This window comes from Salmo trutta, chromosome 19, assembly GCF_901001165.1.
Source record: "Salmo trutta chromosome 19, fSalTru1.1, whole genome shotgun sequence".
Taxonomy (NCBI): Eukaryota; Metazoa; Chordata; class Actinopteri; order Salmoniformes; family Salmonidae; genus Salmo; species Salmo trutta.
In genome coordinates this window covers 50,180,647-50,206,344 of record NC_042975.1, presented here as the reverse complement: position 1 = coordinate 50,206,344, position 25,698 = coordinate 50,180,647, and the positions used below count along the sequence as shown (strand labels likewise).

Genomic DNA, 25,698 nt, shown 5'->3' with positions numbered 1-25,698 from the left:
TTCTCCATCCTGGAGGGGTAAATCAATCATTTCCAGGCCCAGGGACATGTACTAGTCTGTGGAGACCTAAATGCCAGAACCGGACAAGAACCTGACACCCTCAGCACACAGGGGGACAAACAACTGCCTGGAGGGGACAGCATTCCCTCCCTCATATGCCCCCCTAGGCACAACTATGACAACATAACCAACAAAAACAGGTGACAACTCCTGCAGCTCTGTCGCACGCTGGATATGTACATAGTCAATGGTAGGCTTCGAGTGGACTCCTATGGTAGGTATACCTATAGCTCATCTCTTGGCAGTAGTACTGTATACTACTTTATCACTGACCTCTACCCAGAGTCTCTCAGAGCGTTTACAGTCAGCCCACTGATACCCCTATCAGATCACTGCAAAATCACAGTCTACTTGAACAGAGCAATACTCAATCACGAGGCATTAAAGCCAAAGGAACTGAGTAATATTAAGAAATGCTATGGATGGAAGGAATGTAGTGTGGAAACCTACCAAAAAGCAATTAGGCAACAACAAATTCAATCCCTTTTAGACAACTTCCTGGAATAAACATTCCACTGTAATAGTGAAGGTGTAAACTTGGTGGTAGAAAATCTAAACAATAAAAAGTTGAAGTCGGAGGTTTACATACACTTAGGTTCAAACAAGTCAAACAACATTTCTAATCAATCCTCAGGTACCCTAATATGTAAATAAATGATACAATTTAAGATGGAGAATAGTATATTCATTACCGAAGATAAATAACGAAGTGCGTGCCCTCACCGGAACGCGCTACAAACACTACAGCCAAAATGGGAGCCACTTACAAAAACTACAAATTCTAGCTAATTTTTCAAAAAACAAGCTTGAAACTCTTTCTAAAGACTGTTGACATCTAGTGGAAGCCCTAGAAACTGCCATCTGAGAGGTATTCATTTTATATTCCCATTGCCAGTGGTGAGCTGGAGAAACATTTCTTTGGGATGGATTGTCCTCGGGTTTTCGCCTGCCATTTCAGTTCTGTTATACTCATAGACATTATTTTAACAGTTTTGGAAACTTTAGAGTGTTGTCTATCAAATACTACCAATTATATGCATATCCTAGCTTCTGGGCCTGAGTAACAGGCAGTTTACTTTGGGCACCTCATTCATTCAAACTTCCGAATACTGCCCCCTATCCAGACGAAGTTAAACAGCTTGGAAAATTCCATTAAATTATGTCATGGCTTTAGAAGCTTCTGATAGTATAATTGACATAATTTGAGTCAAGTTGAGGTGTACCTGTGGATGTATTTCAAGGCCGACCTTCAAACTCAGTGCCTCTTTGCTTGACATCATGGGGAAATCAAAAGAAATCAGCCAAGACCTCAGAAAATAAATTGTCGACCTCCACAAGTCTGGTTCATCCTTGGGAGCAATTTCCAAACGCCTGAAGGTACCACGTTCATCTGTACAAACAATAGTATGCAAGTATAAACACCATGGGACCATGCAGCCGTCATACCACTCAGGAAGGAGACGCATTGTGTCTCCTAGAGATGAACGTACTTTGGTGCGAAAAGTGCAAATCAATCCCAGAACAACAGCAAAGGACCTTGTGAAGATGCTGGAGGAAACAGGTACAAAAGTATCTATATCCATAGTAAAACAAGTCCTAAATCGACATAACCTGAAAGGCTGCTCAGCAAGGAAGAAGCTACTGCTCCAAAACCGCCATAAAAAAGCCAGACTAAGGTTTGCAACTGCACATGGGGACAAAGATCGTACTCTGGTCTGATGAAACAAAAATATAACTGTTTGGCCATAATGACCATTGTTATGTTTGGAGGAAAAAGGGGGAGGCTTGCAAGCCGAAGAACACCAACCCAACCGTGAAGCATGTGGGTGGCAGCATCATGTTGTGGGGGTGCTTTGCTGCAAGAGGGACTGGTGCACTTCACAAAATAGATGGCGTCATGAGGCAGGAAAATTATGTGGATATATTGAAGCAACATCTCAAGACATCAGTCAAGAAGTTAAAGCTTGGTCGCAAATGGGTCTTCCAAATGGACAATGACCCCAAGCGTACTTCCAAAGTTCTGGCAAAATGGCTTAAGGACAACAAAGTCAAGGTATTGGAGTGGCCATCACAAAGCCCTGACCTCAATCCTATACAAAATGTGTGGGCAGAACTGAAAAAGCTTGTGCGAGCAAGGAGGCCTACAAACCTGACTCAGTTACACCAGCTCTGTCAGGAGGAATGGGCCAAAATTCACCCAACTTATTGTGGAAAACTTGTGGAAGGCTACGCAAAATTTTTGACCCAAGTTAAACAATTTAAACAACTTCTGACCCACTGGGAATGTGATGAAAGAAATAAAAGCTGAAATAAATAATTCTTTCTACTATTATTCTGACATTTCACAGCCTTAAAATACATTGGTGATCCTATCTGACCTAAGATAGGGAATTTTTATTAGGATTAAATGTCAGGAATTGTGAAAAACGGAGTTAAAATGTATTTGGCTAAGGTGTATGTAAATTTCCTACTTCAACTCTATTTGACCTTTCAGCTTCCCTATCAAATCTAAAAATGTCAAACAGAAAACCAAAGACAATGAACAACAATGACAAATGGTTTGATGAAGAATGCAAAACCTAAGAAAGAAACTGAGAAACCTGTCCAACCAAAAACATAGAGACACAGAAAACCTACGCCTTCACTATGGTGAGTCACTAAAACAATACGGAAATACACCACGGAAAAAGAAGGACCAGCACGTCAGAAATCAGCTCAATGTAACTGAAAAATCCATAGACTCTAACCACCTCTGGGAAAATTGAAAAACACTAAACAAACAACAACACGAAGAATTATCTATCCAAAATGGAGATGTGTGGGTAAACCACTTCTCCAATCTTTTTGGCTCTATAACGAAGAACAAACAGCAAAAACATATACATGATGAAATACAAATCTTACAAAAAACTATTAAAGACAACCAGAACCCACTGGATTATCTAATTACCTTGAATGAACTACAGGACAAAATAAACCCTCCAACCCAAAAAAGGTCTGTGGTGTTGACGGTATCATCAATGAAATGATAAAATATACAGACAACAAATTCCAATTGGCAATACTTAAACTCTTTAACATCATCCTTAGCTCTGGCATCTTCCTCAATATTTGGAACCAAGGACTGATCACCCCAATCCACAAAAGTGGAGACAAATTTGACACCAATAACTACTGTGGGATATGCGTCAACAGTAACCATGGGAAAATCCTCTGCATTATCATTAACAGCAGACTCGCACATTTCCTCAGTGAAAACAATGTACTAAGCAAATGTCAAATTGGCTTTTTACCAAATTATTGTACGACAGACCAGATTTGCTATACAAATTAATGGAAAGTGGTGTTGAGGGAAAAGCATATGACATTATAAAATCCATGTACACAAATAAGTCTGTGGTTAAAATTGGCAAAAAAACACACATTTCTTTCCACAGGGCCGTGGGGTGAGACAGCGATGCAGCTTAAGCCCCACCCTCTTCAACATATATATCAACGAATTGGCAAGGGCACTAGAACAGTCTGCAACACCCGGCCTCACCCTACAAGAATCTGAAGTCAAATGTCTACTCTTTGCTGAAGATCTGATGCTTCTGCCACCAAACAAGGAGGGACTACTGCAGCACCTAGATCTTCTGCACAGATTCTGCCAGACCTGTGACCTGACAGTAAATCTCAGTAAGACCGAAATAATGTTGTTCCAAAAAAGGTCCAGTCACCAGGACCACAAATACAAGTTTCATCTAGACACCGCCATAGAGTACACAAAAAATTATACATGCCTTGGCCTAAACATCAGCGCCACAGGTAACTTCCACAAAGCTGTGAACGATCTGAGAGACAAGGCAAGAAAGGCCTTCTATGCCATCAAAAGGAACATAAAATTCAACATACCAATTAGGATCTGGCTAAAAATATTTTTATCAGTTGTAGAACCCATTGCCCTTTTATGGTTGTGAGGTCTGGGGTCTGCTCACCAACCAAGAATTCACAAAATGGGACAAACACCAAATTGAGACTCTGCATGCAGAATTCTGCAAAAATATCCTCCGTATACAATGTAAAACACCAAATAATGCATGCAGAGCAGAATTAGGCCGATACCCGCTAATTATCAAAATCCAGAAAAGAGCTGTTAAATTCTACAACCACCTAAAAGGAAGCGATTCCCAAACCTTCCATAAAAAAGTAATCACCTACAGAGAGATGAACCTGGAGAAGAGTCTCCTAAGGAAGCTGGTCCTGGGGCTCTGTTCACAAACACAAATAGACCCCACAGAGCCCCAGGACAGCAACACAATTAGACCTAACCAAATCATGAGAAAACAAAAAATAGTTACTTGACAAATTGGAAAGAATTAACAAAAAAACACAGCAAACTAGAATGCTATTTGACCTAAACAGAGAGTACACAGTGGCAGAATACCTCACCACTGTGACTGACCCAAACTTAAGGAAAGCTTTGACTATGTACAGGCTCAGTGAGCATAGCCTTGCTATTGAGAAAGGCCGCCGTAGACAGACATGGCTCTCAAGAGAAGACAGGCTATGTGCACACTGCTCACAAAATTAAGTGGAAACCGAGCTACACTTCCTAACCTCCTGCCAAATGTATGTCCATATTAGAGGCACGTATTTCCCTCAGATTACACAGATTCACAAAGAATTCGAAAACAAACCCGATTTTAATAAACTCCCATATCTACTGGGTGAAATACCAGTGTGCCATCACAGCAGCAAGATGTGTGACCTGTTGCCACAAGAAAAGGGCAACAAGTGAAGAACAAACACCATTGTAAATACAACCCATATTTATGTTTATTTATTTCCCCTTTTGTACTTTAACCATTTGCACATTGTTACAACACTATATTTAATGTATACATAATATGACATTTGAAATTTCTCTATTCTTTTAGAACTTCTGTGAGTGTAATGTTTACTGTTCATCTTTTATAGTTTTTTACATTTTTTTAATCATTTTTAGCAGACACTCTTATCCAGAGCGACTTACAGTAGTGAATGCATACATGTTTTTTTTGTACTGGCCCCCCCCGTGGGAATCGAACCCACAACCCTGGCGTTGCACACACCATGCTGGCGTTGCAAACACCATGCTCTACCAACTGAGCCACAGGGAAGACGTTGTTTATTTCTCTTTTGTTTATTATCTATTTCACATGCTTTGGCAATGTTAACATATGTTTCTCATGCCAGTAAAGCCCCTTGAATTGAATTGTATTGAGAAGGGGGACCCATGTAGCCCGCTTCAATCAAGCAGGCTTCAGTCACCCACTTGGCTTCAGTCATCCCCAAGATTGAAGCAGGAGACAAATCCAGCTATGGCCTCCTTGTCAGGCATCTTACAATGGGCAGACAGGGGTCCTGGGATGGACAGGTTGCACAGCTTCCCCACATAAGGCGCTGGATCAAGTTGAAAAGGAGATCCAGGAGCCTGTCTACGTAGCCTGTAATCTTTTTGAAAAGGGAAATGTTTATTAAATGGGTAATGAATTTAATTTACTTTTATTTACTTATGATGCTATCAATTTGTTGATGTAGCCATCTACTCATTCTACAATGCGTTTTCAGGTGTTTTTGAAGTACTCAATTTGAAATATGCAATATTTGGTTGTGCACTTTTTTGAGAAACTTTTAAATGTTTGTATTTGGAAATGTTTGTGTGCCTGAAATGCCAAACCCCCCCCTCGGTCTGTCTTCACAGGCTTCACAGCATATCCACCCTACATTGTCTTTGGGGAAGCTGATTTTGTAACATTGCATTCATGATGTGGGGGTTGCCTGAGAAGATGAGCAGAGAGTAGATGTTGAATCTTCTAAAATGTCTATCATTACTGCTAGATGATAGTGGAAAGACAAAAGGAGATGGAAAGTGAAATAACAATAATACCAGCCCCAATGACACAAGCTACATCAACTGTAAGACAACAACCCACACACTGTAATGGCAAGCAGATGAGTACTCCTCATCTGGTTAAGACAAGCCGGATATGTTCAGTAAATCCAGAATAGATTAAACTATCTTTCTGGAATACCCCTCTAGTCTGTAGAGTTTCTGTGTTTTTGATTTGACAGTTACCTCAGGTTTTTCCTGGCGGTGTTACATTCCCTGTTAACCCATTTGTGACCCACCATCTCATTTCAGTCTTTTGTTCCAAAATGTAAAATTTTGTTTTTTTACATTGGATAAAAGTACAGACTCAGAGCTTCAAAATGGCATATCATACACTGTAGTTGCAGGAAACACGGGGAAGTAATACTGCTTTAAAAGTTGATACATCTATAATCCCATTTAGGAGAAAAGGCCTTCAAACATTTTGCAGCGATTTTCCCACTTGCTCTACATTAATACTTGTGTTGGGTTCTGAGAATATGAAAATATACTTAGTCCTGTCACTGATGGAGTGCTAAGGTTGAGGGTCTAAACCAGAAGTTAAGGGTTATAGGAGGAAGGCATATAGTGTGTGTAACTAAGCTTGGAATGTGTTGAGTGCAGGGAAGCGATTAGATGTGGCAGGCATTGATAAGGGGAGACGGGTGGAGATCTTGGAAACTAACAATGTCACAGAGGGAGAAAGGGTAATGTAGAGAAGAATTAAACTTGGTTAAGCTTCTCTAGTGTCCGTGAGTTATTTACTCAAAATTAGAACCCAACACTTGGGAAACATATATTTAGAAGAGGAATACTTTTACCAAATGACCTAAATGGATTCTCTGAACGTTATCTCACCAAGTTCCCCCATTAGGCAAATCACTAGCAGTATTAAATTGCCTATTGTTGTATAATAAAGATAACCTTTAACATTGAACAGCTACGATGCTGCTCTTCGTTTCCGGCCATTTAGCATCGTTCAAACCCTCTAAAGCATTAGACCCACCCATCTCTTAAAGTATTCATATTGAAATGTGAATGCGGCCATGTGTTGAAGCAGTGAAGTCGTTCTTAAAAAAATATTTAAACATTAAAATACTTTATTAACTTCAAGTGCTAAAGGTAGTAGCCTATAGTACAATTAGGAAAAAGACTATCTAGACATAGGCCTATACTATAAGATCCTTTCAGTGATATGATATGAACAAAGGAATCTAGCCTGAGAGCATTTTTCTGTCCTGCCCTTTGGAGCAGGACATGTAATATCCATGGCCTTCTCATTGCAAAAGTCCTGATCTTCTCAAAAATATATGTTTGCCGGGTTGTGTCCAGTCCCGGGAATGCTTTCACATCTCTGGCAGGAAGAATGTCAACACTGCAGGTTCCATCTGAGTGAAAGCTCCTTGGCCACAACAACACCAGGCTCTAGGCAATTGAAGCTGTAAAGGAGGAAAGCAGACAAAAATAGACAAGACATTAAACTTTTGCATACCAGCAATAACATTTATTGACCCCCAAGTTCAAGAAATAAGTACAAAGACAAAATACCTGAAGCATTGCTTGTTCCCCCTCGATCATCTCCTTGTACTAGTGGCAGAGAGCAGGTTTATGCTGAAAGACAAGTTCCAGAATAATATGTTAAAACATGAATTCATTAATATCCTATTCATAGATTGCATGTTTTGTCACAATATTGTTTTGAATGTTTGTTTTGAACTGATCTCCAACTGAGCATTCTACTCAATGCGTCATCAATGAGCACTGTTGAAGATTTAATCAAAAGAGCATTACAGTGGCTTGGAAATACAATGACATTCAAAAGGAGGTAAATCATTAGTAAGAACCTTTTGTCATTATTTTGATGGGAGGCCACCAGATTTTAGCTAGCTAATGTTAGCATTGCTAGCTATTTTTGACGAATGACAACATTGCCATCTTTCTAAAGTCAATTTGATGATAATGCTGACAAAGTTGTTTCCTACTAAATATTTGACTACTTTAGCAATGTCATCGTATCTCCAGGCACTATAGTGTAATTTAGACAAAACAGTAGTTAGCCTCCGTCCAGAATGACTTATCACCACTTCAGGGCACCACTATGGTGCCGCCGATAGAGGGGGGCGTGAGAACATTCATAACAATGGCATGACTCGACCAAGTGACAGAGGTGCAAGCTATGAATAGGTTGTTATTGCCCGTTGACTGTACTAAAATACCCTGTACACATTCAACCTGCTTCCAGCCCAACAATGGTAATGCAAAAACTACAAGATTGAAGATAACTAGCTAGATTTAGAAAACATTTAGCATCATAATTAGCAGCTGGCTACATGTAAATGGTATGCAAAAACATGCAAAAAAACAACCTCAAAATCTATAACCCAATATCTAGCTATCACTTCATTGTCCCAATCATATTTTTCAAATTCTATTTAACTAGGCAAGTCAGTTAAGAACTAATTCTTATTTACAATGAAGGCCTACACCAGCCGAACCCAGACAACATTGTGCCAGTTGTGCTCCACCCTATGGGACTCGCCTGGATTCGAACCAGAGTGTCTGTAGTGACGCCTCAAGCACTGAGATGCAGTGCCTTAGACCGCTGCACCACTTGGGAGCTCCACTTTACATGGAGTTTGATTAGCTTGCTAATGGATACAGTAGCTATTTCCATGCCATGGATTAGCACATCAGCAATCAACATTAAGAGCAGTATGCAACTGTCTAGCTAGCTAGCTAGCTAGCTACAGTGCATTCAGAAAGTATTCAGACCCCAAGACTTTTTCCAAATTTTGTTATGTTACAGCCTTATTCTAAAATTATAAAATTGTTTTTTCCCTCGTCAATCTACACACAATACCCCATAATGACCAATCAAAAACAGGTTTTTAGAAATTGCTGAAAATGTATAAATAAAGATAATACGTAAATACCACATTTACATAAGTATTCAGAGACTTTACTCAGTACTTTGTTGAAGCACCTTTGTCTTCTTGGGTATGACACTACAAGCTTGGCACACCTGTATTTGGGGAGTTTCTCCCATTCTTCTCTGCAGGTCCTCTCAAGCTCTGTCAGGTGGGATGGGGAGTGTCGCTGCCATGAAGGACATTCAGAGAGTTCTCCCAAAGCCACTCCTGCGTTGTCTTGGCTGTGTGCTTAGGGTCGTTGTCCTGTTGGAAGTTTAACCTTTGCCCCAGTCTGAGGTCCTGAGCGCTCTGGAGCAGGTTTTCATCAAGGTTCTCTCTGTACTTTGCTCTGTTCATCTTTCCTTCGAACATCCCCCACAGCATGATGCTGACACCAAAATGCTTCACCGTAGGGATGGTGCCAGGTTTCCGCCAGACGTTACGTTTGGCATTCAGGCTAAAGAGTTCAATCTTGGTTTCATCAGACCAGAGAATCTTGTTTCTCATGGTCTGAGAGTCCTTTAGGTGCTTTCTGGCAAACTCCAAGCGGGCTGTCATGTGCTTTTTACTAAGCAGTGGCCTCCGTTTGGTCACTCTACCATAAAGGCCTGATTGGTGGAGTGCTGCAGATTGTTGTCCTCTTCAAGGTTCTCCCATCTCCACAGAGGAACTCTGGAGCTCTGTCAGAGTGACCATCGGGTTCTTGGCCACCACCCTGACCAAGGCCCTTCTCCCCAGATTGTTCAGTTTGGCTGGGCGGCCAGCTCTAGGAAGAGTCTTGGTGGTTCCAAACTTCTTCCATTTAAGAATGATGGAGGCCACTGTGTTCTTGGGGACCGTCAATGCTGCAGAAGTGTTTTTGTACCCTTCCCCAGATCTGTGTCTCGGAGCTCTACAGACAGTTTCTTCGACCTCATGGCTTGGTTTTTGCTCTGACATTCACTGTCAACTGTGGGACATTATATAGACGTGTGTATCTTACCAAATCATGTCCAATCAAATAAATTTACTACAGGTGAACTCCAATCAAATTGTAGAAACATCTCAGGGATGATCAATGGAAACAGAGTGTCATACTTATGTAAATTATATATTTTATTTTTAAATGAGCAAAGAAAATCCCAAAACCTGTTTTCACTTTGTCATTATGGGGTATTATGTGTAGATTGACGAGGAAAAAAAATAATGTAATCCATTTTAAAACAAGGCTGTAACATAACAAAATGTAGAAAAAGGAAGGGTTCTGAATACTTTCCGAATGCACTGTATATAGCTAACAACAGCCAGCAATGAAAACCACTTTTTGATATAGTTGTGACAAAACGTATATACACATGTAGCTATCTCGGCGTTTTAACTATAGACTCTTACCTGTGTATGGATTACGATGATTCACAGCCGAATTAAACACTCCCAAAATAATCCTTCCCACTCGGCTTCAACCAGTCCAGACTGCTTTTGCCACAGATGACAGAGCTGTGTCGATACCAGCCGCTGTATTCAGGACGACACTGCTATTGAAAGCTGTAGCTACACTTATTTATATTTACAGATTAAATACAAGTTTGTAATTACGGCACATAAAAGTTCACATGTTCAAAAAGTCATTTCTTCAAACAAATGCATTTTAGATGATTTGAATTTTTTTTTACATTCAAATGCCTTTCCTGTGAAGTAGCGACGCTGTGTGCATGTTTTCCCCACATTAGTCTTAAGACATAATTGTGTTGCAAGTTTGTCAAATATTTCGTTTTATTCATATGTTGCCAAATTAATGTCTTCTTTACTATAACTAAATTTGATGTACTGAAAGTGGTTCAGCAAGTTATCAATTTCATCGTTGTTTAATGTTGTCTCAAATGCTCTGTCACTGGTCTTTTTCCATTTGTAAATGGGAGGGAGACTGAATAGATATGGTTTCTGATTTGGGATTTTGTTTGACTCCATAGATCTTTAAGGTTAAATGTGATCTGGAAGTGATCGGGCAAGTTGTGGCATGACTGTAAATGCATTATTATGTTGAGGTGGAATATTGGTTATGGAGTAGTCCACCACACTGTCTTCCTAGCACAGAGCTGTATGTGAATCGGCCCAATGAGTCACCCCTTGTCCTACCATTAACAATATACAATACATACTGAGACCTTTGCAGAGTTGAAATATCTCTCGCCTACTTTTGTTAACCACACTATTATAACTCTTTCTGTGAATGGGGATTTGTTTAATTGTAGAGAGATGCCTTTCCAAATAGATAGGTGTTTCCTTCTGATTCTATGTAGTCCACCTCACCTCAGTCCTAGCGTTGAGATCACCACATAGAAGCACCGAGCCCAGAGACTGAAAATGTAGTATCTCTAACTGGATATCTTGAAATCCTTCTTCTATGTGGTAGGGGAAATCTCTCTCTCTCTCTATTTTACTCCCCTCCACTCTCTCCTACTTCAGACTGTCTGGCTGTTCCCTGAGGTTTCATTTTAGATTTCTGCCCCTCTTTCACTCTACCATCTATCTCTTTCCCCTCCCTCTCTCAGCTCTCGCCCTCTCTGTCCCCCCTCCCCCTCACCTCCCTCGTACTCGGGGCAGTTCCCTGTCTCATTGAGGCGCTCCTCTTCGTTGATGATAATGTTCTCGATATCCTTCATTGTCAGGTGGTCTTGGAACGCATGGAACAGAATCTGCTTCAGCTCGTCAAGAGACATCTGCTGCATGTCAAACTGCAGGGGCAAGACACACACGCACGCATGCACACACACACACACACACACACACTTACTGTAAGACTTGAAGATATATGAACACAAAATGACAGTACTATGCAGATACATTCCAAGGTGATATTATAGAACATTTAACTCTCGTGTGTGTGTGTGTGTGCGTGCGTGAGTGAAGTCTCATTCCAATCAATAGAGAGTCTGAGTCTCAGACGTTTTCATTTTTTCATTCATTTCACTTTTGGGCGCTTTAAACTCCCCTCCTGTCCTTGCCTCCCTGTCCCCAATTCACAAATCGCATGCCTATTTACCTTGTGAAACACAATCTATTCACTCAGTTTGACACAGCAAATACAGCGAGAGAGAGAGAAAAAGGAGATAGTGAGAGAGAAAAAGAAAGAGAGAGAGAGAGAGAGAGAGAGATAACTCTTTTGTTCCCCTGCCACTGTGGTCAGAATGACCTGAAGTAGAAGAGAGAAGAAAATATGCCTGTGGAGTGACGGATGGCCTAGAGGTATACCTGTACTGCAGTGGCAGACGCTGCCGTTTAAGATGAGGGAGGACGATTATTTTTTTGATGACCATGGCCTTATTTCTATTACAGTATATTGGATGACTGTCATTCATATTCCATTCACCCAGCTCAATGTAACATCGATAAGTTTAGGCTACTACATGATACTCCCTGCTACAACCTAGCCTATGAATGAAAGTTTACAACTTAGGTGCACAGGTTGAGAGCATTTTTTGTAATCAAGTTGAGAGACAGTTACACATTTAATACCGCATTGCACACTCTTGCCTGCATCTAGCTGATTTCGGGTTTAATCATTAGTTCAACAGTTGCAAACAAGAGTTCCTATTGGACAAATTCAGGTATGTTTATCAACATAGCATAGCATCTATCATAGCATCAACTAACATAGCATCCCTCTCTGTTTGAGCCGGGTGTTTGAGTAGGCCAAACTAGTGAGCTGATCCCAATCCAAGATGGCGTAGCAGTCAGACGTCTTTGTCCTGTCGTGTCCCTTGTATATAGCTTTTTATATTTTTTCTTCGCATATCTTTTAAAAATATTTTCCTAAACCTCAACCTCTAAATACTCTCCTGCAACCTGCCTCACCCAATGTGGCGTGGATCTGTTTTTTTTCCTAAAGTATTTCTATTTACTTCGGATCTGGAATCCCTCAACTGAAGCTGGCCAGCTAACTACCTACCAGCTATCAGTCAGCAAACCACTGCTAGCGGTCATCAGCTAACCTTTAGCTCAGAAAGCTCTCGCCAGTTCGTACAACATGACTCAAACCAGAGCATAACGGACCTATTTTTTTCTCTCCATATCCCCGGATTCTTACCGCAAACTCTGAACGTTAATTGGTGTCTCTAGAGACTATATTTCTGTCATCATTACTCAATGCCTAGGTTTACCTTCAATGTACTCACATCCTACCTTACCTTTGTCTGTACACTATGCCTTGAATCTATGATATCGTACCCAGAAACCTGCTCCTTTTACTCTCTGTTCCGAACGTGCTAGACGGTCAGTTCGTATAGCCTTTAGCTGTATCCTTATCCTACTTCTCCTCTGTTCCTCTGGTGATGTAGAGGTTAATCCAGGTCCTGCAGTGCCTAGCTCCACTCCCACTCCCCAGGTGCTCTCATTTGTTGACTTCTGTAACCGTAAAAGCCTTGGTTTCATGAATGTTAACATTAGAAGCCTATTCCCTAAGTTTGTTTTACTCACTGCTTTAGCACACTCTGCCAACCCGTATGTCTTAGCCGTGTCTGAATCCTGGCTTAGGAAAACCACCAAAAACCCTGAAATCTCCATCCCTAACTATAACATTTTCCGCCAAAATAGAACTGCCAAAGGGGGCGGAGTTGCAATCTACTGCAAAGATAGCCTGCAGAGTTCTGTAGTACTATCCAAGTGTGTACCCAAACAATTCGAGCTTCTACTTCTAAAAATTCACCTTTCCAGAAACAAGTCTCTCACTTTTGCCGCTTGCTATAGACCACCCTCTGCCCCCAGCTGTGCCCTCGACACCATATGTGAATTGATTGCCCCCTGAGCTCGTACTACTAGGTGACCTAAACTGGGACATGCTTAACACCCCGGCCCTCCTACAATCTAAGCTTGGTGCCCTCAATCTCACACAATTATCAATGAACCTACCAGGTACAACCCCAAATCCGTAAACACATGCAAACCCATAGATATCATCCTAACTAACTCACCCTCCAAATACACCTCTGCTGTTGTCAATCAAGATCTCAGCGATCACTGCCTCATTGCCAGCATCCGTAATGGGTCTGCGACCAAACGACCACCCCTCATCACTGTCAAACGCTCCCTAAAACACTTCTGCAAGCAGGCCTTTCTAATCGGCCTGGCCGGGGTATCCTGGAATGACATTGACCTCATCCCGTCAGTAGAGGATGCCTGTTATTCTTTAAAAGTGCCTTCCTCACCATCTTAAATAAGAATGCCCCATTCAAAAAATGTAGAACTAGGAATAGGTATAGTCCTTGGTTCACTCAAGACCTGTCTGCCCTTGACCAGCACAAAAACATCCTGTGGCGTTCTGCATTAGCATCGAAAAGCCCCCGTGATATGCAACTTTTCAGGGAAGTTAGGAACAAATATACACAGGCAGTTAGGAAAGCTAAGGCTAGCTTTTTCAAACAAAAATGTGCATCCTGTAGTACAAACTCAAAAAATGTCTGGGACACTAAAGTCCATGGAGAATAAAAGCACCTCCTACCAGCTGCCCACTGCACTGAGGCTAGGAAACTGTTACCACCGATAAATCCACTATAATTGAGAATTTCAAGAAGAATTTCTGTACGGCTGGCCATGCTTTCCACCTGGCTACCCCTACCCCGGTCAACTGCCCTGCACCCTCCACAGCAACCCGCCAAAGCCCCCACCATTTATCCTTCACCCAAATCCAGATAGCTGATGTTCTGAAAGAGCTGCAAAATCTGGACCCCTACAAATCAGCTGGGCTAGACAATCTGGACCCTCTCTTTCTAAAATGATCTGCCGAAATTGTTGCAACCCCTATTACTAGCCTGTTCAACCTCTCTTTCGTATCGTCTGAGATTCCCAAAGATTGGAAAGCTGCTGCGGTCATCCCCCTCTTCAAAGGGGGTGACACTCTAGAACCAAACTGCTACAGACCTACATCTATCTTACCCTGTCTTTCTAAGGTCTACGAAAGCCAAGTTAACAAACAGATTACCGAACATTTCGAATCCCACCGTACCTTCTCCGCTATGCAATCTGGTTTCAGAGCTGATCATGGGTGCACCTCAGCCACGTGCAAGGTCCTAAACGACATCATAACCGCCATCGATAAGAGACATTACTGTGCAGCCGTATTCATTGACCTGGCCAAGGCTTTCGACTCTGTCAATCATCACATTCTTATTGGCAGACTCGACAGCCTTGGTTTCTCAAATGATTGCCTCGCCCGGTTTACCAACTACTTCTCTGATAGAGTTCAGTGTGTGAAATCGGAGGGCCTGTTGTCCAGACCTCTGGCGGTCTCTATGAGGGTGCCACAGGGTTCAATTCTCGGGCCGACTCTCTTCTCTGTATACATCAATGATGTCGCTCATCTACCATTCCAGTGTTTAATTGCTACATTGTAATTACTTCGCCACCATGGCCTATTTATTGCCTTAACTCTCTTATCTTACCTAATTTGTACTCACTGTATATAGACTCTTTTTTCCTTTTTTTTCTACTGTATTATTGACTGTATGTTTTGTTTATTCCATTTGTAATTCTGTGTTGTTGTATGTGTCGAATTGCTATGCTTTATCTTGGCTAGGTCGCAGTAGCAAATGAGAACTTGTTCTCAACTAGCCTACCTGGTTAAATAAAGGTTAAATAAAATAAATAAATAAAATTCGATACTAAGTGAAAGTGAAAGAGAAAAAAATATATACTACGAAATATAGCTAGGGAAATATAGCCCTCTCTCGCTCGCTCTCTTGCTTCTCCTTAATTGTCTTTCTTTCTCTTTGAATCAACTACTCACCACATTTTATGCACTGCAGTGCTAGCTAGCTGTAGCTTATGCTTTCGGTACTAGATTCATTCTCTGATCCTTTGATTGGGTGGGCAACACGTCAGTTCATGCTGCAAGAGCTCTGATAGGTTGGAGGACATCTTCTGGAAGTTGTCATAATTCTATGGAGTCTATGGAAGGGGGTGAGAACCATGATCCTCCTAGGTTTTGTATTGAAGTCAATGTACCTAGAAGAGGACAGAAGCTAGCTGTCCTCCGGCTACACCATGGTGCTACCCTTGTTACGAACCGGCTCAGGATTCGTAACAAAAGGGAGACAACGTGGAGACAAGGTGTATCAAAAATATATATTTATTAAATAAAGCAACTAAGAAGATAACAATGGCATGTGTAATCAGTAATCAGTAGTGTAAGTGAGTGTGTTGCATACTTGAATGTAATAATGCAGAGTGTTGAAAGGTGCCAAAGCAAATAACCAAGAAAACCATAAAACTACACAACCAAAAACAATAAGGTGTCTGTGTGGAGAGAGTCTCCTTCATGAATGGGGAAGAGGTCCATTTATCCTGGGAAACACCTGAGCCCAGGTGTTTCCCATTTATCTGACGACCCTTCCAACTCCGCCCACCGGCCTCCTAATAAAGAAACAAAAACAAGAGAGAATACGGCAGACAGAGTGGGAGGGTCGTCACACCCCCCCCCATAAAACCGGGGACCAACAAGGACCCCGGAACAACGCATCAGCCTCCGCGTCCCAAATCTACAAGAGGTTACATGTTCATCTTCCACTTGCCCCAGCCAACCTCCTTCTCCCCAGACCTCAGCAACCTTTGTGTACAGGAAGCAACTTTTAAGAGGAAATAAGAAAACGAGACCAGGAAGGTACAGACAGGAACGACAGAACACGACAACACCAAACAACGGTCAGTCACATAAATATTCAGGAACAGGGCGCACGAGAGAGCGCATCAATAATCACGTTATCAGTTCCCCGGATATGCCACACCATCTCATTATCCTCTAATTAGGACACATCATGGACCTGAAAAAGGTGAGAGGGTTATGGTCGGTGTAGACCACACTAGGTACTACTCCTGACCCAACATACACTTCAAAGTGTTGTAGCGCCCAAATGAGTGCTAGCGCTTCTTTTTCCATGACCGAGTAGTTCAACTGATAACGGCTAAACTTTTTGGAAAAGAAACTAACAGGGCTCTCAACCCCAAATTGACACAGGCCTCTGCGTCTCAAATTTACAAGAGGTTACATGTTCACCTTCCACTTGCCCCAACCAACCTTCTTCTCCCCAGTCCTCAGCAACCTTTATGTACAGGAAGCAACATTTAAGAGGAAAGGAGAACACAAGACCAGGAGGGAACAGACAGGAAAGTTAGAACATGACAACCCAAACAATGATCACTCACATAACCTCAGGAACAGGGCACACAAAAGACCACATCAGCTACAAACGCAAACAACATTTCCCAACGATTCATAGTCACTAAACTCATAACGAATACGAGTACAGACTAGAGGGTGTAATACAGGCAAAAATGTCATATGCCCTACTCGTCAGTGGCACCTGCCAATGGCACAATAATAGGTCAAATTTACTCACAAACTTAGCTGCGCCGACTTGATCAACGCCATCCTCCATCTAAGGAAGAGGAAATTAATCCGGCTTAGTAACTCCGTTTACATTACGGTGGTCCGTTCCATCCGTTTTACTGACCAAGATACAGGGAGAATCCCAACTAGAGAAAGAAGGCTCTGCTATCTTACTCTCCAGCATATAGCTGACCTCAGCATCCAGACAACGCAGTTTCTCTGCAGAAACTCTATAGTACCGCTGACGAATAGGGTCAGCATCTCCAATGTCAATATCATGCTCTATCAAGTTGGTACGTGTTGGTATATCAGAAACCAATTCTGGAAATTTCCGAATCAGATCAACCATCTATTTTCGTTCATCAACAGGTAGATGGTTAAGAAGGTTGTCCAAAATATCCAGTGTCTCTGAATTTTTCAATCTACCTTGCAATATGCAATCGTCGGGACCAGGAACACCTTCCTCATCATGCACAGACCTAGCATGAGAAGAACCAAAGGATGTAACGGTATCAGCCAAAAGAACAGGTTTACCGTCCTCTTTAGACTCCCACTGTTCAGTCTCCGTTGAACATGCATAATAGGGTTTTAACAAATTTACATGGCACAGTTGGTGTGCTTTTCTCCGTTCTGGAGTGGCAACTAGATAATTCTGCTCAGTGTACTGGCGCACCACTGTATATGGACCTTGAAACTTGGCTTGAAAAGGAGAACCAATAATTGGCAGCAGAGCAAGAACCTGGTCACCTGGACTAAAGTGACGAGGCTCAGTTCGACGATCAAATATGCCCTTCATCCTTTCCTGTGAAGATGATAGCTTTTCTTTCGCCATTTCACCAGCGGCATACAAGCGTCGCCGGAAATCACACACATACGATAACAAGGACTGAGGAGGCTCGGGAGACTTCCAATCATCCTGGAGAACAGATAAAAGTCCACGCACCCTATGTCCAAACACAAGGTCATTTGGACTGAAACCTGTGCTCTCCTGTGAAACCTCCCTAGCGGCTAACAGTAACCAAGGCAACCCCTCCTCCCAATCCTTATCCATCTCAGTACAATAAGCTCTCAACAAAGACTTAAGTGTTTGATGGAAACGTTCCAGTGCTCCCTGACTTTGCGCATGATAGGCGCTAGACAAATTGTGTTTAATATGGAGCTGTTGTAAAACCTGACCAAAGAGAGTAGAGGTGAAATTTGATCCTTGATCACTCTGAATGACCTTAGGGATTCCAAAAAGTGAGAAAAACTGAGTCAAAGCTTTTAACACAGACTTAGTCGTGATAGACCGGAGAGGATAAGCAGCCGGAAACCTAGTGGTCTGACACATCACAGTCAACAAGTAATTACTACCTTTTTTAGAACGAGGCAGAGGACCAACACAATCAATAATCAGGTACTCAAAAGGTTGGCTGAGTACCGGAATAGGAAACAGTGGTACCGGCTTAATAGCTTGATTAGGTTTACCAGTTATTTGACAGGTGTGACAAGTTTTGATAAACTCAGAAACATCTCTCTTCAATCCAGGCCAAAAGAAATGTCTTAATATACGATTGTAGGTTTTCCTCACACCCATATGTCCAGCAACATCATTGTGAGAAGTGGTCAAAACCAACTCACGAAGCTTAACTGGTACAACAACCTGACTAATCGCCTCCCCCAGAAAACAACTACCATGAGACATCCACTTTCTCATCAGGACATCCTCTTGGAGAAAATATCCATGTGCAACATCTCCCAACTGTTCCACAGGCACAATTTGGTCACGCAACTTCTCTAATGTGGGGTCAGTCCGTTGCGCATCGATTAGATCGGAGCGGGGTACAGTTAACGGAATAACGGGGAAAACAGTGATAGACGTCTTTGTGGTATTCTCATTTACCGACGCAGTAACTAGATCGCCATGGATCATAGAACGCGTCACTGCACACGCAGAGAACACCTCTGGGAAACTCTGCGCACTCTCATCAGGAATCCCTACAATTACCGGTGTAGTGGAAACCACTAGAGCTGGAGACACAACAGGCCACACACGCTCACCAGCCAAGTTATTCCCAAGGATAACGTCAATACCCTCAATAGGCAATGAAGGACGCACCCCCACAACAACCTCACCTTTCACCAGTCCACAATCCAACATTAATCTATGCAATGGAACTGACAGAGTGTTCAAACCTATTCCCCTAATTAGCACGCTATTCCCTGAATCAGTCTCAGCAGAGAAGGGTAACAGAGATTCCAACACAAATGATTCAGAGGCACCTGTGTCTCTTAGGATCTTCACTGGCACTAGGTTCTTACTTCCTAACAGAGACACAAAACCCTCCGTAATGAAAGGTAAATAGTCTGGATCAATATGGACTTTCACCTGCCCCTGGGCATGAGACAATGTGTCGGCAGTGAACTGATGTGGAACAGGCGCAGCTAACGCCGTAGGCTTAGATTTAACATAAGTACCTGTACTGAACTTATCCCTAGACCTAAGAACCGGACATTCGTTTTTCCAATGACCTGAGCTTCGACAGTAGTGACACTCTTGACCAAAGTCAGTTTTACCACGGGAGTCAGGCTCAACCCTAGTTGAATAAAACTCTGCCCGTGAACCAGAGTATCTCGGTGACCGAGGTCCAAATCTCTCCGAACGTCTCCACTCACTCCGTATACGGGGCTCTACAAAAACAGTTTTGTGAGTCAAAACATATTCATCTGCCAAAACCGCAGCTTCAGCGACAGTTTTAACTTTCCGTTCGTTAATATACGTGGCTATACGATCAGGGACTGTGTCCTTAAATTGCTCTAACATAATCAGCTCACACAGCCCTTGGAAAGTCATAACTGCAGAGGCGGAACACCAGCGATTAAACTGTGAAGATAATTGTCGCACAAACTCAACATGAGTTTGTTTATCATCCCTTTTTAAAGTTCTAAATCGTTGGCGGTAAGCCTCAGGAACCAATTCGTAAATCTGTAACACCGCCGTTTTAACCTTATCATAAATGACACTGTCGGCTACACTAAGAGCTGAATATGCTTCCTGCGCTTTACCAGTCAGCACACATTGCAACATCAAAGCGCGATCAGAATCAGGCCAACTCCTAGCGTTAGCAACACGCTCAAACAACAAAAAGAATGTCTCAGGATCCTTTTCATTAAACTGAGGCAACAACCGTAAATTCCCAACAATGTCAAATGTGTCCGGGGCACGACCAAAAGAGGAACGATTCCTAAGTAATTCTGGGTCACCTTCCCAGAGCAAACTCTCTCCTGAGAGCTTTCCTTCCCTAACCAACTCTAGTCGCTCTTGTTGCAGCTTGATTTTAGCACGCTCGATATCCTGTTTAAATTCCAATTCCTTTTCATGTTTTAACCGATCTGCACGCTCGATATCCTGTTTAAATTCCAATTCCTTTTCATATTTTAACTGATCAGCAGCCAATTCCTTTTCATATTTTAACTGATCAGCAGCCAATTCCTTTTCATATTTCATACGATCGTACTCTAGCTTCTCACGATCGTGCTCTTGCTGTAACAGAAGCAGCTCTTTCTGCTGTTCAAAAAGAAGATTACTAGGACTAACCGATGGAGTGGTAATTGTGACATATCGGGGAGACGGCGAGTCCTCAGCAGAGACTGCCCCAGTGGTAACTTCAAGAATACCACTCTCCATCAGATTGGCCTTCAATATTACCCTAATGGAATTTTTTAGACGTTTATCACTAATTTCAATTTTGTAGTGTTCAGCAACCTTCAACAGCTGTTCTTTAGTACATACGTCTAACAGTTCCTCTGATGGAAAGCGAATGAACTCGTCTACATTAGACGCCATAGTCAGAGAGAGAGAGGAAAGGGAGAGAAAAAAAAAAAAATCTCACTCAACCCCTCTGAGCACATCAGACCACAACAAGAGAAAAAACAATCACACTGGTACCACAGAAAAGAGATGAGATATGGAGCTTCCCCAAAACCTACAATAACTCAACCCTAGTCTTCATGCAGATTTGCGGTGGGTAATTATGCACTGTAACCCGCTGGCGAGGAAGTAACCCCCCAGCACGCTGGTAGATTCCACCAAGCCACGGATGTGCTCCCGAGACAACTGCTCAGTCCACAGACACCACACAAAAATAACAAACTTTAACAATGCCCAACATATTCCAAAAATGAAACACGTCGCTAAGCCTATCAGGGGAAAAAGACTATAGCTCCAGGTAGTAAGTTTCACTACCCTATCCAAATCTCCCACCGAGGTACACAGCTGATTCTACTCACCTCAGACCAATGTTCCAACAGCGAGTACAACAAGTGTTTCCAGGCTGGGCAGAGACCTGGAAACTAACCAATGTACTCTCTCCAACGCAACACACAAACAAAACAACCAAAGACAACCAGTACTGAGCACCAAACTCAAACTAACAAACAAAACACCTCAAGTTAACATACCTCCACGTTTTCTCCCAAACACAAGTTCAAGATCCCGGATGAGCCCCCACTTGTTACGAACCGGCTCAGGATTCGTAACAAAAGGGAGACAACGTGGAGACAAGGTGTATCAAAAATATATATTTATTAAATAAAGCAACTAAGAAGATAACAATGGCATGTGTAATCAGTAATCAGTAGTGTAAGTGAGTGTGTTGCATACTTGAATGTAATAATGCAGAGTGTTGAAAGGTGCCAAAGCAAATAACCAAGAAAACCATAAAACTACACAACCAAAAACAATAAGGTGTCTGTGTGGAGAGAGTCTCCTTCATGAATGGGGAAGAGGTCCATTTATCCTGGGAAACACCTGAGCCCAGGTGTTTCCCATTTATCTGACGACCCTTCCAACTCCGCCCACCGGCCTCCTAATAAAGAAACAAAAACAAGAGAGAATACGGCAGACAGAGTGGGAGGGTCGTCACACCCTACAGAGCGCTGCTGAGGCTACTGTAGACTTTCATTGCAAAATAGTGTGTTTAAATCAATTATTTGGTGACAAGTATTTAGTATAGTTTTATTTAAAAATTATACCTTTAATGTTTCATAACTTTAATGCTCCCATTCTGAAGTCGGCCTCTCTCTCCTTCTAGGTGTCTCTCTATCTAGGTGGGTTTTCCTTGTCACTGTTGCCCTAGGTTTGCTTTTTGGAGGGGCTTAAGTCCAGGTCAGTTTTCAGTTGTTGCAATGTAAAATGTGACTGATTGATTGATCAATTAATTAATGGGTTGTGTCTATTCTATTCTGCTGACCGATTAAAAATAAACTATGTGATAAAGAAAAATAAATAGATAAATAGTTACTAATGGAATTGTGTGACATTGTTGTGGGCCATTAGACAGTACAATAGGACAATAAGGGCCAGTAATACTGTAATAACACTCTAATCACACTATTCAATATCCTGTCCGTCTCTCTGCTGTCATCACTGTAATCACAACACACACAGGCTTGCAGCCCAAATGGCATACTATTCCTTATTTAAAACCTGTTGGGGATAGGGGGCAGTATTGAGAATTTTGAAAAAAATATGTGCCCATTTTTAACTGCCTCCTACACCAACTCAGAAGCTAGGATATGCATATTATTGTTCAGGTTTGGATAGAAAACACTCTGAATTTTCTAAAACTGTTTGAATGGTGTCTGTAAGTATAACAGAACTCATATGGCAGTCAAAACCCTGAGACAAATTCTGACAGGAAGTGGATACCTGATGTGTTGAATTACCTTTAAGCCTATGCCATTGAAACACACAGGGGCTTATTAATCGTTGAGCACTTCCTATGGCTTCCACTAGATGTCACCAGTCTTTACAAAGTGGTTTGAGTCTTCTACTGTGAGAACTGAACGAACAAGAGCCTTGGAACGGTGGTGGCCGACAAGACTGGCGCGCGAGTTCATGTTGGGTACTCTCGTTCCAATACGTTTTAAAAGAGAATGCAATCATCCGCCTTGAATATTATTCATGTTCTGGTTGAAAAAGGCCCTAATGATTTATGCTATACAACGTTTGACATGTTTGAACGAACGTAAATATTTTTTCTCCCCTCTTTCATGAAGACAAGTCCGGTGGGCTTAGATCATGTGCTAACAACACGGAGCTTTTTGGACATAAATTATGAGCTTTTTCGAACAAAACTACATTTGTTATGGACCTGGGATACCTGGAAGTGACATCTGATGAAGAGAATCAAAGGTAATGGATTATTTACATAGTATTTTCGATTTTAGATCTCTCCAACATGGCGGTTAGTCTGTATCGCAAAGCGTATTTTTCTGGGCGCAGTGCTCAGATTATTGCAAAGTGTGATTTCCCAGTAAGGTTATTTTTAAATCTGGCAATCCGGTTGCGTTCAAGAGATGTAAATCTATAATTCTTTGAATGACAATATAATATTTTACCAATGTTTTCGAATAGTAATTATTTAATTTGTTGTGCTGATTTGACTGGCGGTATTGGAGGGAAAAGATTTCCTCAACATCAACGCCATAGTAAAACGCTGTTTTTGGATATAAATATGAACTTGATAGAACAACAAATGCATGTATTGTCTAACATAATGTCCTAGGAGTGTCATCTGATGGAGATTGTCAAAGGTTAGTGCATAATTTTAGCTGGTTTTCTGCTTTTGGTGACGCGTGTCTTTGCATTGACAAAACATTACACACAGCTATTTTCAATGTACTGTCCTAACATAATCTAACTTTATGCTTTCGCCGTAAAGCCTTTTTGAAATCGGACAACGTGGTTAGATTAAGGAGATGTTTATCTTTCAAAGGGTGTAAGATAGTTGTATGTTTGAGAAATTTGAATTATGACATTTAATTGTTTTCAAATTTGGCGCTCTTGATATTTCACCTGTTGTTGATAGGGTGTACCAGGGGTGGGACGCTTGCGTCCCACATAGCCCATAGAGGATAATGCAGAGCTCTGGTCAAAAGTAGTGCAGTAGTGAATAGGGTGCCATTTGGGACGCAGGCACAATCCATTAAATATCTCCTCCACTTACTATATCACAGCCCTGCCAGTGGTATAATAGCAGAATGGAGACGCCATTGCAGAGCGTTCTGCAATAATGCAGCAAGACTGTTTGATCTTATCACACACACACACACACACACACACACACACACACACACACACACACACACACACACACACACACACACACACACGTTTGTGATTCTAAAAGCTTGTCTCATTAGGTCTGATTTACAATTTTAGTGTGTTGTTTCAAATCAAATTTTATTTGTCACATGCGCCAAATACAACTGGTGTAGACCTTAACGTGAAATGCTTTCTTACAAGCCCTTAACCAACAATGCAGAGTTTTTAAAAAGTAAGTAAGAAAAATGTGTTTAATAAAACAAAGAACAAATAGTAAAACAATAAAATAACAATAATGATGGTATATACAATTGGTACCGGTACCGAGTCAATGTGCAGGGGTATGGGTTAGTCAAGGTAACTGAGGTAATATGTAGGTAGGGGAAAAGTGACTATGCATAGATGATAAACAGAGAGTAGCAGCAGCGTATGTGAAGAGTGTGAAGGAATGTGAATGTGTGTGTGTGTGTGTGTGTGTGTGTGTGTGTGTGTGTGTGTTTTTGTGCGTGCATGCGTGCGTGCGTGCTTGTCAACAGAGCTAGATGACAGACTGAGGGTGTATAGACACATCAGTCATAGTCAGATAGGCGTTTGACTGGCTGTCGTTCTCAACTACTCCTGCCTGCATTCTCACAAGTGATAACTCGGGCTGCTGATGTCATGCAAAGGCTGTCGTTTTGTGTTTATACTTTTTCATAACGACAACGCTAAGTTTGACGTTGGACGACAAAGAAAGTTAATGATGTCGCTACAACAATTGTCTACAGACATGTCGATAGATGGACTGTAACCAGCTTTAGTTTGTCAGCTGGCTTCTAAAAGACAGAACAAAGAGAGGGAGAGGGAGCATTTAGACACAGACAGTGTTGTGAAGAAGGCGCAACAGCACCTCTTCAACCTCAGGAGCCTGAAGAAATTTGGCTTGGCACCTAAAAACCTCACACACTTTTACAGATGCACAATTGAGAGTATCCTGTCGGACAGTATCACCGCCTGGTACGGCAACTGCACCGCCCGCAACCGCAGTGCTCTCCAGAGGTTGACGCTGTCTACCTGCCCTCCAGAACACCTACAGCACCCGATGTCACAGGAAGGTCAAAAAGATAATCAAGAACAACAACCACCCGAGCCACTACCTGTTCACCCCGCTAACATCCAGAAGGCAAGGTCAGTACAGGTGCATCAAAGCTGGGACCGAGAGACTGAGAATCAGCTTCTATCTCAAGGCCATCAGACTGTTAAATAGCCATCACTAGACGGCTTCCACCTGATTATGTAACCCTGCACCTTAGAGGCTGCTGCCCCATATACATAGACTTGAAACCACTGGTCACTTTAATAATGGAACACTAGGCACTTTAATAATGTTAACATATTTTTGCTTTACTCA

At 41.9% G+C, this 25,698-nt stretch overlaps 1 protein-coding gene across 4 annotated transcripts in view; it reads right to left on the bottom strand.

The window, feature by feature from the left end:
* The window catches only part of LOC115154918 (calcium-binding protein 8-like), a 170,803-nt gene that overhangs the window by 37,608 nt on the left and 107,497 nt on the right, over window positions 1–25,698 (bottom strand). For all 4 annotated transcript variants that reach the window (XM_029701632.1, XM_029701633.1, XM_029701635.1 and 1 more), the window contains one exon: window positions 11,426–11,576. In XM_029701632.1, coding sequence (XP_029557492.1) covers window positions 11,426–11,576 — 151 coding nt within the window. The remainder of the gene's footprint in view (window positions 1–11,425; window positions 11,577–25,698) is intronic.